We start from the raw sequence: 18,386 nt of genomic DNA, 5'->3' as shown, positions 1-18,386 counted from the left end.
GTTTACTATTTATTTGTCCAGAATTATTAAACTCAACATAGATTAACTTCTTCAAAATATACTATTTACTAGTCTTGCGTTGGAGAAGTTCATTATTCCGTTCATTAATTTACGTATATGGTGAAACTTCAATATTCGAGGAAAAAATTAGTTCTTTTCAAAATCTGCCACCCTCTTTCAGAATCAAATGGTCGTCCCCTTATAAACAATGGTTCTGTCTCTCTCATCGTCTCAAGCCACGGTCCGGAGTCCGCAAGTTTATGAATTACAATCGGGTTCGAAAGTTCAAAAATTCGTAAACATAGGAAGTAAGTGACCCTGACCTTCGCAATCGAGTCATATCTCAGGTATGTTGATATTTGTAATATTGCGATGTGACACTTATTAACGTGATGACTTTGGTTGCAATGTTTAGTTTAACTCTTAGAAAAATAATTTAAGTTAGATTTGTCATATATTTGACACCATTAAAGAGATTACCGTACCCTGGCCATTATTACACACCTTGTATTCAAATTTTAAGGCCGCCATTTTTTTTTTTTACCTGTGTAAAGGTAAGTTGAAGTTGGAACGATTTTCTGTATTTGATTTCTGATAAATAATTTTTATCGCATACCATATTTTTGAATTGCACATATTATTTATGTTTGAATTTTGTATAAACTGTCCCAATGTGGCTAGAAAAAATTGTTCCAAGAGAATAAAAAAATGATTCACTAGACACTTCCGCTTTTTGTTTACACTGAAAAAATGCGAAATTTTATTGGCGATTATTGAATAATTTTTGTTTAAAATTTATATTTTAAGCGTCACAAATTAGAATAAGATTTCTTAAAAATAATGATTAACATTTTTCTCCGTTTTAAGAAGAATGGTTTTGGTAGTGTTAAATTGGTTACATTTTTGCAATTTATGTTAAAATTTGTTAAAGAAAAGGACATTTCAGAAGAAGGGTTATATTTTTTTTTTCAACACATTTGTAATATTGTTTAAAATATAAAATAATTAAGCAAAGTACTTCTTGACAATAAACAATGATTCCATCTGTAAATTATTATTTTGTGATTTGACCAAGAATACTTTTGATTTTAGGCCACACAGATGCAGGTGTAAACATGTGGCTATTAGCAATAACCATTGCTGTCCTGTGGACATCTGCAGACACACAGGACAGACAAGCTATCATAGACAACACCAGTGGTTACAAAATGGAGAGGGCTCCGTATGTAGAATGATTAAATTAATTATCATATCAAGTGCATGACAGTCAGTGAAATAGATGAAGAAGTGTTATTATCTAAGTTAAATCTGTTTACTTAATAGTGTTTTTGGTGTAAATATTCCCAAAGTGAAACATTCACAACTGTGATTTGTGGAACATAAGAAAATTAAATTTTACACATACATCTTTAATAAGTCTACTAAAATGTAAATAAGAGCTTTTATGTCTAGGGGCATTAAGTTAACATACATTCAGATTTTTATGCATTTTTTTCCAGAATTTATATGGTCATCACACCAAATGTCATAAGACCTAATGAAGTTATCCAGATTTTTGGAACAATTCTAAGAATGAATGATTATCCGTACATTGATTTAAAAGTATCCATAGTACAAGATAAGGTAGCTTATGCAGAAATTGCAACAAAGTTTGAGAGGCCCGGCAGCAGGCTCATGCAAATGAAGGTGGGTACTTACTGTAAAGTCTTGCACCATTTGTAAGTTGCTACAAGCATTGACAATTTGAACATGTATACATCATTACATGTGTGATGGATAATGGGATCTTTTCCACATAAGTGATACTACCAGCAATAGTAATAACAGATCTATAGAAATAGAATGTTTAGACATCTGAATGCATGAGATAAAAGTTTACATTGAATATAAAAGGAAACAAGCTAATTAGTTATGATTGATAAAAAAAAATTTCCACCCCAGATGCCTTCAAATTCTCTCAGAGGCCATTATCGACTGAGAGTGGAGGGGAAAGCAGGAGATTCAGGAAATGTTTTCTTTAATGAAACAGACATCGGGTTTGATCCCAAACAAGCCTCTGTGTTCATACAACTAAGTAAACCCATCTACAGACAGGGACAAAATGGTAGGCACCCAAAGGAGCAAATATTCTTTTAATTGATAAAATAAACTAAAGTGGAAATTAAATTGAAATAACACCATGATAATTCTTTTTTTTTTTTGGGTGACTAAAGCAAGACATAACTAATATTTCACATGCATTTTTTTCCTAGTGTCATTTCGAGTTCTTCCCATTAAGCAAAACATGATGCCTAGATATGGCAGTATGACTATATATGTAAAGGTAGGTGTATTTTAACTTAATTAAAGATGAGACCTATGTTTTAAGTGTAATTATTTTATGAAAGAGGTATAGACTTAAATGTCATTCCTTTATTTTGATAGGACCCCACCGGATACCCTGTCAGAAGGTGGCTGGCTGTACAAACGAATGCTGGAGGTAAGAATAGTGGTTCACTAATGCTATTCTATATATGTAAATGGTTTTACTCTACATTACATTCTGATTTATATTAAAGTTACATTTAACTTGCAGAGCATTTTAACAGCAATACAATAAGGTACATCTTGACTGTCTTCTTGTTTTTCAATTAAGTTTTATATTCTCAGGTATTGTCAGCCAGAGTTTCATGCTCTCAGATCAGCCAAACTATGGGAACTGGACCATACAGTGTGATGGATATGTAAGTACAAGCTGCTATCTAACTATGGCTCACAAGAAATCATATTTGTAAATGGTGACATAGAGGAAGTTGCATTTCATTTATTGATGTCTACGCTAAAATTTAAAATATCATTTTAATAATAAAAAAAAAAGAGTTATTAAATTGTGTATGCTAATTAATATTTTTGTTCATTACAGGGGTTTACGTATTACAAGAATTTCTTGGTAGAGGAATACTGTAAGTTTTTTTTCTTGTTTTTGGTTTCTTGTTTGTTTATTTGGTTTTTTTATTTAGAATTTTGTTGTCAAAGATTCTAAATTGATTGTATTGTACAAAGTATGTAAGTTTTTTTTTTTTTGTCTAAAAAAAAATGAAGATGAATAGTATTTCATAATTTCCAATGGTTGTTAAAAACTTGAATTTATATGATGATTAATTCTGATGTAAAGAAATTTTTTTATTATTCAATTAAATTTATTGACATCACCATGTTGGCAAATCAAATGACAGACAACAGAAAACTGAATTATAATATAATTATTATAGGGGACCCCAGATTTGATGTCAACGTAACGGTGAAATCATACATAATGGACAATGTCAAGACTGTAGGAGGAATCATTATGGCCAAGTATGGGGGGAAAAACTCATTTATATAATTGTACTTAATTATTCAAATTTAATTTACCATCATCTATTTACAGTAAACTTATTTTACATAAAGAGAAAGAAAATGTCCAAGGGAATTAATCTACAAATTGCTTTTGTTTGTGTTTGTTTATGTCTCTCTTTTTTGCATATTTATTTTCTTTTTCCCCATTTCAGCATGACAACTGGCAAACCCATAGAAGGAAATGCCTCTGTTTTATTAACAGTCAAAGAACCACCCCCAAAACAGGACTCCTTTGGTAATAATAATGGGTTTATCAATAACTTTGTCCCCAGGACTTTTACCATCGAAAGGGCACTTGGATATGTAAGTTGAAATTTTTATTTGTAAGAAAGGTGTATACTGTCAAAATTCAAGGGTTTTTTTGGTTTAAAGGAAGTAAAGTAAACAGTGTTTTAAAGAGGTGCAGAAACATTGGAAAAATAAATAAATTACAACCTTAATTTACATAAGTGGACTGAAATTTTAATAAGCAATGGAAAATTAACACAAATATGGTTTTCAGTTTATTATGATTTCTATTGGGGAGATTTTTATGATTTATTTACTTCAGCATTATTAAATCTTGTTTGTAGGTTAGAGGTCCTATTAACTTTGAATTCGATATGGACAACATAAGAACAAGACTTAGGAATGAGTTTGGATTATACAATGGTTATGATGGAGTAGAACTACACTTCAATGCCACCGTGTATGACTGGTTTTTCAGAATGACCAGGGCAGGATATGCCAGTACTGTGTTATATAAATCAGGAGTCAAACTCCAGTGGGTGGGAGACAGGGTCAGGACATTTAAACCGGAAAGTGTTTTGACTGTCCAGGTAAACTTAGGCTCAATCTTTTGTGGTTTACTGCTCAGGGCCCTGTTTTACAAAAAGAACTTATGACTTAGATGGAAATTTAATTTGCAAATTACTTTCATCTTTTCATTAATTTGAAAATGGTATTTATGGTTTTTCAAAAGTTTTAAAAGGTGTTTTTATTCAAGTAATTTAAAAGAGAAGTACTGTTAAATTTTTGCAAGATTTTACATTAATCTAAATTTTTTGGTTTTAGTCGAAAGTTCTTTGTAAAATGGGGCCCAAAATTTATTTTATGCCAGAGTTCAAAACCACAAATAAAACTACAGGATTATTAACTAAGGTTTTTTCAAAGTATGAAATTTTGTAAATTAGAAATGTTTAATTTTACACGTACGTTTATATTGTAGTAAAAGATCCAAACTAGATATGAAGTAAATATTTGAATTTTTCAGGTTGCTGTGATGAAATATGATGGCACCCCTGTGGCCAGTAGCAGCAAGGTCAGGCTGTCTCTGAGTCCAACCTACGTCAGTGGTATGTCTGGTTCTATTCCTTATATGGCATCTGCCAAATCACCCAGTGGAGGAATTGCTGAATTTAAAATCACCATGGACAATGCTCTGAAGAGTCTGTTAATCCAGGTAATCTTAACCTCCAAAGTGATTAATAAAATTTACAAGGAACCTCCTTTTGAAACTTTTATGATTTTTCTCTTTTTGAAGATTAAGTCTGCAAAGTTTTCTTCACATTAGCTTGTTATATGTTATTTGCTTTTATGACCATTGAAAGTTTTTATTTCATAATTTTAAGTATGCCAAGTTTGATTTAAAATCAATACACATATATATTGTATCCTTAAGAATTTGACATACTACTGGTTAATCAATGATTAAATAATATGTATCAAAACAGAAAACATACTGGCTAATGTAGCGTGACCAAATTCTGTACTTTCAAGGCCACTTGGGAGGGAGATACGACCACCCCCCTGATAGATATGATGGCATATCGATTTTACTCCCCAAGTAAGAGATACATCACCTTATCAACATCTACCAGTAGTCCTAAAGTTAACACCTACATGTTATTCCATGTAAAGACCAGCATGTATGTTCCAAGGATTTACTACCAGGTTAGTTCATTGAAAAACTGAGGAAGTCTATATTTTCTAGTACTAAGTCCAATTCTGTACATATGTTTTTGATTTAATGAATGCATCATCAGAAACCCATGGCTGCTTACACTTTGTTCCTCTCTCCAATGCTACATTTAAGAACAGAAGAGTTCTGTACCTATGATGATTAATTTGATTGGACAGTAAATGATTAATTTGATTGGACAGTAAATGATTAATTTGATTGGACAGTAAATGATTAATTTGATTGGACAGTAAATGATTAATTTGATTGGACAGTAAATTTAGACAGTGTTCATGACAATGACCTTTGTATGAATAGACCAACGAGTGATGTAGAGAGGAACAAAGCGTAATCAAATGTGGGTTTCAAATAATGTAAAGAATGATGTTGCTATTTAGTACCTAAAAATAGGAAATTCTTTGAAGTTCTTTTAAAATGCTACCCCTCCTATTTCTATAAATCTTTGTACATGGATAGATTACACTAGGATTCATAAAACTCCATACAGGTATTTGATTTTGATTGTTTGCCATGGTTAATAAACTAGAAAAATCTGCAAAATTCTTTCAAAATGCTACTCCTACTAAAGTTTTTGTTGGATTTCATTAACATTTCAATTTTGATACAAGAACAGAAAACATCAATGTACATCTCTAATTCTGTAAATGTTAAAAAAAAAAACATCTGAAGGCAGGATGCAGCTTCCTATATTACAATTAAATACTATTAGAGCATAGCTATCAGACGTCCGATTGTGAAAAGTAATCAGAAAAACATACATGTAATATTGTTTTCATACACAGGTTGTTGGAGGTGGAAATATTATTGTTGGAGAGGAACTGGAAATGATTTCCCGCAGAAAGTCCTTTGCCATTGCTCTCTCACGAGACATGGTGCCTACAGCTCGAGTGGTGGTGTATTATCTCGCTGGTCAGCCAGAGGAAATTGTAGTCGATTCATTAACTTTCTTTGTGGATGGAACTGGTAATAATAAGGTGGGTATTACTCCTTATCGTTTTGTATAAATTGTTAGATAGACAAGCTCTAAATGAATGGAATACAAAAAGAATAAGTCCCATATTTAATGATGAAATAATATATACCTATATTTACATTCATTGTAACTTTCTTTATGAAATCCATCAGTAATCTACAACATTCAACCTATACTTACCCTATAACACACACAAAACCTTGCCACTGTGAAGAAGAATATACATTAGGAACTATCTGCATTTTAAATGCTTTAGGAACACCAAAATTTATATTGTTTTGGCTCAATTTAATTAAAAAAAGAACAATTTTCCTATTAAATTATTGTAAAAATATATAATTGTATGTTTAAATTTAATTGTCGTATTTTTCCCTCGCAAAATTCACTTGTGTTATTAAACTTTCTACACCACAATGGCTCTATTTAAGCACACCAGGTCTGAAAGGTGCTAAATTCATGATAAAGATTAACAAAATTAACAATTGTGAAAAGAGAAAATTAGAGAATATAAATATAAGCATTGAATTCTTCTTAATGGATGTTGTTGGTCACATAACAGCACCTGTCTGTGCTGACAAATTATCATACTGCGCTTATGTGTGGTATTTGTCAGCACAGCCAGATGCTGTTATAGGACCAACAACATCCAAAAATAATTCAATGCTTAAATATGCTTTTTTTTTAAAAAAAATATATTTTATGTTTGAAGTGAATCAATTGTTTTAAAGATTTTTGAAGTCAGTTTGCACTGTTGCATGGTTACTAGCATATTTTATTCATTTAAGCAATCAGAAAATTAAAAAGTGTTGTTGTGAATTTCATTTATAATGTTTTCATTATTAGAATATTACAGTATCATTTACATGTAAATTTAAATGTTGAATGGACCTTTCTAGGTTGGAGCAATTGTGAATCGAGGTAAAGACTTCACTCGAGACACTGTGGAGATTTTGGCCACTGCTGACAAAGGGGCATACGTAGCTTTTGCAGCTATTCCTCTTGATCTGTACAAACGAGGACTTAACGATGGACTTAATCACTGGACGGTAAGTTGTTTTTAGTGGGGTGGGAATCCTTTTGTGTCAGTGCAAGAAGAAATATAATTGCAAAAGTATTTCATATTTATTTTGAAATAAAAGTTATTATCAACTGATAAATGTTTTCTTATGGGCTGAATCTGTTATTAGAAGGTGGCCATTTATTTTTTTATTGTGCCTTGGTCAAAGCCCTTCATCTATGTTGTCCACCAAGCTAAAAATAGACACTATTTGGAAGACACTGACTGGTTACCTTATAGAGGCTATTTTTTATCTGTTTAAAACTGTGAACAATAGATGTTAAGATAAAGCTTTCTAGTCTTCTCTTCAGAAGAAAAATCTTCATTTATTGTTGTATATTTGTAGATAATTGATGAGTTAAATACATATGATTCTGGTCGTAAGAGTTGGCAGCATCTGTGGAGAAAGAGTGAAGTGGAATATCAGTATAAATTCTATACTGCCAGCGGCCATGGTATTGATGCCAATACAACATTCAGGGTAAGGCTGCCAATGAAGTGATACTCAGTGAGGCTAAATGCAATTATTCTTTATCATGAAGTATCTTCTTAGAGTAAAATTGTAGTCATTAATATGTTAAAATTATTGGGGATAATTTTTGCTTTATTTCAGGATGCTGGGTTGCTAGTTATGTCTGATCTTACCGTTAATCGAGTACCCATAACAAGTAAGTACCTTTACTTTAAATGAGTGTGACATTCCAGGGCTGTGTTCAAGATCTTAGCAGTTAGCCTAGCTGCTAGGTGGTAGATATCTAGCACTATTGAACAGACAGCTCTCCTAGCCACAAGGCGTTAGATTTTGGATACAAATACCATAGTAATGACTAATTTTTGGAACAAAGTCAGCTGAATTCAAGGAAAAATGTACATGTAAATAACCATTTAATTTGCCAAGATGGAAAAAACAACTCCAGTTTTTGTTGGTATCCAATTTGACTCAAAATGGTAACTGAAGATTGGTACCTAAAATATCTATGCTAGCTTTCCCTATCTAGTGGCTAGGTTAGCATATTATTCAAGGTTGTAGCTCTTCATAGCAGCTATGCTCTTGAATGCACCCCTGATGTCCTGAATTATTTTTTTTTTTTTTTACATACATGTATTTCTGTTTGTGTATCTATTCATCTTGGCCTAATCTTTTGAATAACATGTACATTTCTTAATTTTGTTTTTTTTATTGTTGAAATTAAGTTTTATTTCTTATTCCTACTTTGTTCTGTAGGTGCTGAAATAAAATGCTATGAAGACCCTGAATATTTACCATGTTTTACTGGAGAATCCTGTTACCATAAAAACTCCTCATGTGACAGTATTAAAGATTGTCCAATGGATTGGGCTGATGAACAGAACTGTAAGTTACACTATGTAAATTAGTGCATTGGAATACAATGCATACTTTATCAACTGAAAATACACTAGAAGAATTTTAATAATATTCTGATAGGAGAACAATTGAGTGTATAATGCACGCTACATCTGTTGATTTTTATGATTTAAACCATGAATTATATCCAAAGATGTATGGTGAAGTTGTCCAATTTTCAAAATCAGCAAGAATCTTCAAGTAATAAAAGACTTTCTGAATCTTTGAAATCTGCATATTTTGAAATATAGAATACTGAGTGTCAGTGAAAAAATAAGCAAACTTGTTCACTCTGTTTAAAGGTCCATTGGAGGATCCGAGAAATGACAACATGACCATCAATATGATAAACAGAGTCAGTCGTGTGTTGAGGTTTTATGAAGACAGCACTTGGGCATGGAAGGAAACCTTTACAAAGTAGGTGTATTTGTAGGAGGAATGTTTACTAACCTAACTGAAATCTACTGATATGCATATATGTATGATTGATCCATTAAGAAACTGTTGCAAAGAACTTACATGTATACTGTACATATTGAGATGTCATGAAATGGTCAGTTCAATTAAGTACATGTGTATAAACACTTACATATTCAATTTTTTTTTTACACACAGGCCTGATGGTGAGGTAGATTTTAGAGTGACTGTCCCCAAGTATCCCCTTACCTGGGTTATTCATGGAGTGTCCATGAGTCGAAGTTCTGGCCTTGGAATCCAGCCTACACCTATACAGGTTTTTATCATTAACAAGTATAAAGAATGCATTCGTAAATGACTCAGAGATTTTATTATATCAAGAAAAGTCATAAACAAGCACTGTAGATCTTGCATACTTTTGTCCATATTACATTTGCAAAGAGAATTATTTTAGAAATGAGGTAGGATATGACTATAAAGACAATTTCCCTTTGCAGTATGATGCCACTCGCTACATGTACATCATTGTGGAGTGTCCAGAACACATTATCAGAGGAGAACAAGTGGGAGTCAGAGTCACCGTGTTTAATTATTGGTTTGGAGATGAGTTCATAGAGGCAAGTTATTAACAACATTTACTGAACATATTAAATTCAGGAAAAAGAAAAAAAAAATCAGGTGTATTTTTACATGTACATCTATGTAGAGAAAGTTCTTGAAAAGCTAAAAGCTAAGCTAAAACTTTATTGCCAAGAATTTTTGTCATGCAACTATTAAGTCCTTTTTCCATTGAGTGGGGAGTGGTCACACATTCTAAAGAAACCATTGATGCACATAACATGAATTTCAAAGAAATTAGGGGATATGACATACATGTATTTTAGTACACTATAACTTTTGTTTAGCTCTAATTAAAATGATGTTGTGCAATTAGCTTTCATAGTATAATACTGTGTATGAAATACTTGATATGTTTAGTGACTAACTTTAAGAATATTGTAAATTATACCGATAATACCATTGTGTATGGCATGTTTGTTGACTGACTTTTAAAGAATACTGTATTTTATACATACCAGGTGCTTGTTACAATGGAGGGCTCTCCTGACTACGACTCTGTGTTGGTAGGAGATGAAGGCTTCGTACAATCCTATTCTCCAAAAAGACATAGTGGGGACCACCAGACTATTGTATTCGTAAGTTATATTGCTTTTTATTCATGTATCTTTTAGTTTTTAAATAAACTGCATTACATCTTTATTGTGCAAAGTTGTGTTATTCTGACCATAAATACGTGTACATGTACAGGTGTGTGCCTTTTCATAAAGCTAGATTGAAAAAAAAAATAATCCAAGAGATATTATTTTGCACTTGATTTTCATTCAACTCAGAATAATCTATGACTTTGGAGTAATGTTTATGAGTTTGGTTTACATTATACATATGTACTTTTGATTTTTTCAGTTGGAGCCTGGAGAATCTAAAGACATCTTTATGCCAATTGTCCCCAACATGGTGCAAGGTAACCTGACCTTCACAGTCAGTGCTTGGTGCTTCCTTGAGAGAGATACAGTCAGCAGGACTATCTATGTCACGGTTAGTCATTTAGTGTTAAAACAGTTTTAATCATTCATCATGCTTTTGAAAGAAGTAAAATCTTTATCTGATATCAGTTGATTCTTAGTTTCCTTTTAAAATTATGAAAAATACAATGTAACAGAAAAAAATGATACACTGTAACATTGATGAATCTTTCTTTGTTGATACAGTCTGATGGAGTAGAGAACTTTTACCACACCCCATATCTGATTGACATGATCACATCAGGCTCCATGATTATCCCTGATCTTAAGGTGAACGTCTCGGATCAGTTCATCGTTCCTGAGCAGCGTTACCACCAGTTTGTTCCAGGTTCTCCCAAAGGGCATGTCACAGTGTTTGGTAAGGATCTCAAACAAGTCTACCCAATAAACAGACTGAAGTTAAAAAGCTCAGTTGAAACAATATAGCTTTTTTTAAAAGGCTGTGAGATTTGAAAGCTAAAGTTGCGTTTTTGCAATGCAGTTCGCTTTAAAACTATATATGGCATATCTGAGCTAAAAAATAAAAATACGAGATTGAGTGTACATGTAGATGAACATGATATTTGTTATTTACATTCAAATTAAAATTTTCACCGATTTTGAACTTGAATAACCCCATGTTTCTATTAGTTAAATTGACTTCTGATATGTAAATGCTGAGTCGGTAAATAAATCAGTTATTGTTTTAAATTTCTTATATCTGTGAAACGCGATTGATTTAAATTGTGTAATTTACAGGAAAGTCCTATCTTTATATATAGTAATAAAACAAATAGAAAGATCTTTTTAATTTTAGTTAATCTGATGACTTTAAACCAACTTTTGTTCAGAGATGTTCCTTGCAATTTTCTTTCTTTGAAAGTGTCTATTGGTCATTCTTATTCCTCTTTTCACATAAAAATGCTTTAAAAATATGGAAATTATGTCCTTTTCATAATTTCATTTAACTTTTAATAATTTAATTTTGCTGATTTATCTGATTTTCCAAAGTTTGCATTCAATGATTAGCTGGTAACATTTTAAGGCCAAATAAAAAATATGTGTGGTTCCGGTTACCCGACCGTCCCTATTTATACCCCCGACCCTAAACTTTTTTTTTGGCAATTTTCATATTTTTTCCGGAATTTTCCCAGATTTCTATCAATGGCTCCGGTTTAAGTTTAGTTTCAGCAATGACGGCCTCCTTGCAAAACATAGTGTAAGTGTTTATTAGTATTAAATCCAAAGCAAGCTAGCATGTAGGTGTCCCCTACCAATATTGACTAGTATATTACCATACCACATCTAAATGCCATTTGCAAGGGAGTGATAGGTATTATTTAGAAAAATTAAGAAAATCATTTTGTTACCAAAAAAAAAGGAAAAAAAAACCTACCTACCTACCCTAATTTTTTGGGGGGTGTAACCGGAACCACACATATTTTTTTGTTTGGCCTAAGGAACTTACATTTTGTATGTATTTACCCCTTTTAAGATGCCTATTTAAATTGAATTGATTAGGTGATGTTGTGACCCCTGGTTTCTTCCGGGAATTCCCAACAGCTGAGGACATTTTATATAGACCGTATGGATCGGGAGAAATGAACATGTTTAATTTTGCATACAATCTTCTAACTCTTCGATTTAAAAAGGCCAATCAACAGCTCAGCAATGATGTTCTCCAGAGAACACTAAGATACATGAATATAGGTAAAAAAAAAAATTATATACCTCTAGTTACGTGTTGACTGCTTTTAGCATACTTTGAAAGAGATGCATGTAATTCTTCAGCTGAAATTTAGCTGTTTTTGAAGCTCACTTATCCACACTCTTTATTTGTTTACAGCTTTACAGAGACAAATGGGATACATGAATGAGGATGGCTCTTTCCGTATGTTCAGAGATGACCCAAAACCCAGTGTATGGTAGGTCTAAACAAACATCGTTATTTATTTAAAGATATAACTGTGATACAAAATTAGAGATCAGTTTCCACATGCAGTATCTTCGAGATAATAATTGATCTTTGCTCACTTATTGATACAGAAATCATGAATTGCTTTGCTCTACCATGCCACACATGCATTATAGATGTTTGATCTTAGCATGAATCATGTGTTTTAATCTTGCTTAGTTGGACTGTTTATCATTTATAAAATACCATATTAGGTTGACTGCTTTTGTGGCTAAGACATTGTTTCAAGCAAAGTTTGGTGAATGGGAGAAGGAATTTTTTATCCCCCTGGAGCTTATTAACAAGATGGTCCTCTGGCTGTGTAGCCAGCAACATAACATGACAGGAGAATTTAATGAGCTTCCTGGCGTTCCTGTGTACGACAGGAATTTTGTGAGTATTCTACAGTATTAATCACTGGAGGCATCTTAATAAATGTAATTGTATATTGTCACAAGAAATCTTTAGGAACATGTTACAAACACTCATTTCTTTGGTTGTTGTTTTTTACAAGTTGAAAATGATTTTCATTCATATATTACAGGGATCTCTGAAAGAGGCAATTGAGAATGATACATTACGAGCACATCCGGTGCCGTTAACAGCATATGTCCTCGTTGCCTTGTACAAAATCAAGGACACCTCTATGGTATGCTATACAGAATTTATTCTTGCCACTGAGCATTGGAGAATACTGTAACTTTGTTTTTAAGAAATAATCTGGCAAAGTAAGTTTGCATTATAATCTTCCAGTGTAAGCTAAAATATTGATGATTTTACACGGTCACATTGTTTGACAGGAATCTCAGAGCTGTATGGAGAAAGCTAAACAAAGAGCTTCGGAATATCTGTCTCAGCAGTGGCCCAGTATTACAGAAGTTTTCCATCTCGCCATAACCTCATATGCTCTGTCTCTCAGTAGTGTCCGGAGTCGAGATGTGTTTGATAAACTGTGGACACATGTTTACACAAGTATGTTTGAAATATTACACACAACTAGTAACAAGGTTCATTTTGTGTACAAAGAAAGGAATATTAGACAATGGTTAAATAACATCAGTACCAAAAAAAACTCTTTCACTTTTATTTTCATTGCAGAGCCAGAACATTACTTTTCGGACTCGCCAATCAGAGAAAACCCCTCAGAATATGTCAACACTGTCCTGTATATGTTACCAAGACTACCACTGGTCAATGATGGTTATGCTGTACAGTCTACAGCCTATGCCTTACTAGCACACATCAACCACTTTGGGGCTGCCACAAGCTCTGGCAGTACCAGTGGTATAATCAAAGAGCAGAGGGACTCCATGATGAAATGGTTACAGACAATGAGGAACACATTTGCAGCTTTTGCATCCACTCAGGTATACTATCAACTCACTGTCACATCTTATAATCCACACAGATACATACTGTCACATCAATCCACACAGGCACATACTATCAACTTACTGTCACATCTAATAATCCACACAGATAGACACTGCCACATATTATAATTTTACAGTCCATAGAGGTACATACTATCAACTCACTGTCACAGCTTATAATCCACCCAGGTACATACTGTAAAACTGTTTGAAGGAATCCATGCACAAATTCACATGCTTATATATATCATATACTACGTCCATATGGCCAAAGAAAAAAATAGTCTACAGTTTATCAGGCACTGTTCAAACACTGCAGCATTGATCAAATTTATGGACACATTTCAAAGGGAAGTAATCCAATTTTCTATTGCTTCCAAGTTGAAAAAGAAATTTGAGTGATCCCCCCTTTCATACATGGTAATAAAAAGACGTTTTTACTATATACAAAATATATTTTTTTGTAAAAACAGTATTTTATAAAAATGTTTGGACTAAAATTAAAGTTGAGTACATATTATAATTAGTGAAAGAATACCAAAAAAAAGTAAGAATAAGCTGATATCATTTTTTTTTATGAGTGAAAAGGAGAAAAAAAAAACCTCCCTGCTGCATCGAATTCTGAAATTTTTGACCTGAAAAACGAAAGAATAATATTTTTTCGTCTTTGTTTACTAGATTTTAAAGACAGAGAACTTGATATTCAGATGCATGATTTGTCTTTTTTAAGGACACCTTAGCAGCCATGGAGGCTCTGTTTGAGTTCACCTTGGTTGACCCCAACAGAAATGTGTTCAGCATGAACCTTAAATTGGAGTCCTCTGCTTCCCCTAATTGGATGAATGAGTTCATGATGACCAAAGATAATTATACAGAAATGCAGGAAGATTGGGTGAGTTTCCTAAATCTGGATAACCAAAACAAAACTGAATTGCTACTTCATATAATTTTGTTAAATTGATTTTAGTGTTAAAGATGGTTGATTGACTCTTTCAAAATTTTATGTGTTAATATTTTAGCTGCCCAAAGTATTTGGTCAAGTTCGAGTAGCAGTAAAGGGAACTGGAAGAACACTTATTCAGGTATGCTTTTAGAATTAGTACTATGTCTTAATTTGACTGTATGAAATATTTAATAATTTTGATACTTATATTACTGAAACATTTAGATTTAAAAGTTTAAAATGACAATTTCCATTTTAAATGGAAAAAGTTCATTTTCATATCTGATGTTTATGTAATATGTTTAAAATCATTTTCACCTTTAACCAATATAGTTCATAATGTATTACTATGTTTATTAGCTGACTACAACAGTCAATGTAGAGTATGTGTGGCAAGTCCGGAATCCGGTGGATACAACCCAGTTTTTCCTGTTAGACAATTACAACATCGAGTTCAGTGGGAGAAACTTCTCGACAATCAGAATGACACCTTGTGTCAGGTTAATAAAAACAAATCAATTTCAACTATGCAGAGCATTTCATTTTAAACTAAGGTTAAACATGTACATGTATTTATCTTTTGTCATAAGCATAGTAGGATATTTTTCCTGCAAGAAGTAAGCTGTATTTTACATGTACTTTTAAATATTGAATACATAATAGTATTTAAGCTTGTATCACAATTTTAGCTGGGTGTATGAAGCTCGCAGTAAACAGTCGGGTTTGACGGTTCTGGAAATTGATATTCCCTCGGGTTATGTGATAATGAACGACACTCTGCGAGCCCTTGTTAATAGCCCTACCTCACCCACAAATCTCAAGAGAGCTGAATTCTATGGAAGAAAAGCTGTGTTTTACTTTGAATATGTAAGTAAAGTCTTATATAGGCTTATGGTTGACCTAGTTTGCAGACAGAAACTGAACAATGGAGGCTTTTTTTCAAAATATTTAAATTAATTAAACACAGAATTATAATATTTATTTTAAAGCTTGATCAGCGGCAGACCTGTGTAGACTTAGAGGCCCACAGATGGTATCCTATTGCTAATATGACCATTCAGCACAAAATAAGAGTCTATGATTACTATGAACCAGGTAAGAAACATCTTTAATTATATGGTGCTTTCTGTGCACAGGAAAGGTAACTCTTGATTATGCTCTCAATATTTTATTGCAAGTTTGACCAAAAAAGAACAGCTTAAATTGGTAGATTTAATTATATAACTCAGTTTTAAATATGTAGTCTTTTAATTACATATTTAAGAGAAAAAATGGTTTCTCTTACAGGTATGCACAACACAACGCTGTATTCCACATACAGCTTGTTCAATCTCAATGTGTGCTATGTGTGTGGGTCGTATCAATGTCCATATTGTCCATTCTTCAATGTCGGTGTGGTGATTAAAGCCAGCTTTACATTAATAACACTCATCATTGGATTTATTCTACAAAGGTATATGTTACGGAACTCTTAGCAGTGAAGCTCTGGTGTGACTTGACTTAAATCCTTCCATAATACCAAAATGATTGAAGTCTGAAATGAAAAGTAGACAAAGAAGGGAAAATTCACATATCAGCTACTGTGGATGATCACATGATTCACATCAACATTTCTGTTATACAGGATCTGTTTTGACTTTTACCTTATTCCTGGTTGGTTATACATAGTTTTTTTTTTGGTATTTAAAAATGGGGTTGTGTATTTAATTGTAATTCATATATAGATCATTGGAATATTTGCAATAACTCACTTTTGAACAAAAGTTTTATACTGAATATTAATACTTGACATATTTCACACAGTGCCATAATTGTTGTAGTGAGAAAAAATGTCACATGTTACACAAGTACTTCAATTTGTCAACGGTCAAGTATAAACATGTAAGTGCTTAAAAAGAACATTTTTTTAAAAAAAAGAATTCTTGGATTTAAGTTTAGATATTCTACAGAGAGGCTGATTTCTATAATGAAAAGCAAAAGACATTCCAGATACTATTATTAATTTTTTGCCTTTCTAAAGAGGGGAAATGGACTTACAAGCTATCAAGCATTTATGTACACCTCTGATCTTTTGTTATTCTTGGTGATTCATATGCTGTGTAGTTTTTATACACTCCACAACAGTGATTAATGTATGAAATTCATATTAGATATTCTGTGATTTTTAAACATTGTAATTTTGTATTAGTCTAGAATGGTTGCTTTTATTATATTTTTACAAATGTTACATATCAGTTTTGTTAAATGGTTTTTTATACTCTAGAGTATGAAATACAGGTGTTGTGAGAGAGGAAATGTGATTACAATTTACATTTATTACATTCCATGTTATTACATATCATGATGCAACAGTCAACTTACCTCCAAAAAGTACAATCCAGGAATTTATGACTGTTGCACATATTTACCATTTTCATATATGGACTTCTTTTTCATAGAATATATGTAATAATCATTTTATGGTGAATATTTTTTTATGGAATAAATGTGACATATCTTGAATGAATGTGTATATATATTTTATGAAATACAATATTTTCTACAAGGGACTAGAAAGCATTCCTATCCATCATTGTAAATACCATTTTTCAAATAACTATTGTATAAATTAATAATTTTGTAAATTAGAATCTTTTTGTAACGATATACAAGCATATTTGTACATAAATGTCACTTTTATATGCAGTAAAAATAAAATTATTAACTATAATGATATGAATTTTAGTTTGATCAGAAGTGGCGATCCGCAGATAAACTGGGAACATTAGTGTCTTTTTAAGCACATTGGCACTGTTGATTCAGCATCACCACCAAACAATATTTTACAAAGATTAACAAGAAAACTGGCATCACTAATTATTAGTTTCCTTAATTAGTCCATAGTAAAAATCCATAGTAAAGTTTTAACATTTAGTATATACGTTTATACTGGAAACTAACAAACTTCTACCTCGCCTTCATAAACAAGTCTTTTTCTTATTAGCCTGCTCATAACTGGTAGTTTGATCAGACTGTGGGCCTTTGTGAAAGGCTGAATGTGTATTAGGTACTGATACCTATCGAAATGCCAGTATGTTATTACAAAAAAGTTTTAGAATTTTTATTTTTGTCTTGTTGGTTTTCTTCTATTTTACATTTCAAATTGATACAGGAATCGTGAGGAGTACCCAGTTACATGTATAAGGTCTGGGGAGTAACTTTTCTGCATTATTCAAAGCGAAATTAAAAAACGAAACGTGACAAAATTGAAACAGGACAAGTGAACGATTGTTAGAAAGCGCTATCAAATTAGCATGATACATTTTGGTAGACTTTAAAACGGGTAAAACTGTTAAAAAGGGTATTATCACTTCATGATCTTAGTAAAGGACAAAAATAGAGGAATGTTATCATTCTTCGTATC

At 32.2% G+C, this 18,386-nt stretch overlaps 1 protein-coding gene across 1 annotated transcript; it reads left to right on the top strand.

The window, feature by feature from the left end:
* The first annotated feature begins 309 nt into the window (after nucleotides 1–309).
* LOC133171965 (CD109 antigen-like) lies at nucleotides 310–17,644 on the top strand. The gene is made up of 36 exons (XM_061306761.1): nucleotides 310–347; nucleotides 1,093–1,222; nucleotides 1,500–1,686; nucleotides 1,942–2,104; nucleotides 2,253–2,323; nucleotides 2,425–2,479; nucleotides 2,650–2,723; nucleotides 2,903–2,942; nucleotides 3,252–3,336; nucleotides 3,531–3,681; nucleotides 3,951–4,196; nucleotides 4,631–4,819; nucleotides 5,137–5,310; nucleotides 6,121–6,312; nucleotides 7,208–7,357; nucleotides 7,715–7,849; nucleotides 7,982–8,036; nucleotides 8,594–8,722; nucleotides 9,037–9,151; nucleotides 9,350–9,467; nucleotides 9,649–9,768; nucleotides 10,231–10,347; nucleotides 10,616–10,747; nucleotides 10,921–11,092; nucleotides 12,235–12,423; nucleotides 12,560–12,638; nucleotides 12,883–13,060; nucleotides 13,212–13,316; nucleotides 13,468–13,639; nucleotides 13,766–14,034; nucleotides 14,771–14,932; nucleotides 15,060–15,122; nucleotides 15,344–15,483; nucleotides 15,673–15,850; nucleotides 15,973–16,078; nucleotides 16,271–17,644. Exons 2-36 carry the CDS (start codon nucleotides 1,116–1,118, stop codon nucleotides 16,456–16,458), a joined length of 4,806 nt encoding a protein of 1,601 aa, XP_061162745.1. The 5' UTR covers nucleotides 310–347; nucleotides 1,093–1,115; the 3' UTR covers nucleotides 16,459–17,644.
* The last annotated feature ends 742 nt before the right edge of the window (nucleotides 17,645–18,386 follow it).

The sequence above is a fragment of the Saccostrea echinata genome, unplaced genomic scaffold, assembly GCF_033153115.1.
Source record: "Saccostrea echinata isolate AGI-Se365-2 ecotype Australia unplaced genomic scaffold, CSIRO_AGI_Sech_v1 ptg000054l, whole genome shotgun sequence".
Lineage (NCBI taxonomy): Eukaryota > Metazoa > Mollusca > Bivalvia > Ostreida > Ostreidae > Saccostrea > Saccostrea echinata.
Note: the sequence above shows the minus strand (reverse complement) of the source record. Positions and strands in the feature narration are given on the sequence as shown.

What these genes read in the sequence shown, in the direction of transcription:
- LOC133171965 (XM_061306761.1), top strand. Translation starts at nt 1,116, where the DNA reads ATGTGGCTATTAGCAATAACCATTGCTGTCCTGTGGACATCTGCAGAC. An exon ending in ACCACCAGACTATTGTATTC is followed by an intron (nt 10,348 to 10,615) that starts GTAAGTTATATT and finishes TGATTTTTTCAG; the next exon opens with TTGGAGCCTGGAGAATCTAA. An exon ending in GTGGACACATGTTTACACAA is followed by an intron (nt 13,640 to 13,765) that starts GTATGTTTGAAA and finishes TTTTCATTGCAG; the next exon opens with AGCCAGAACATTACTTTTCG.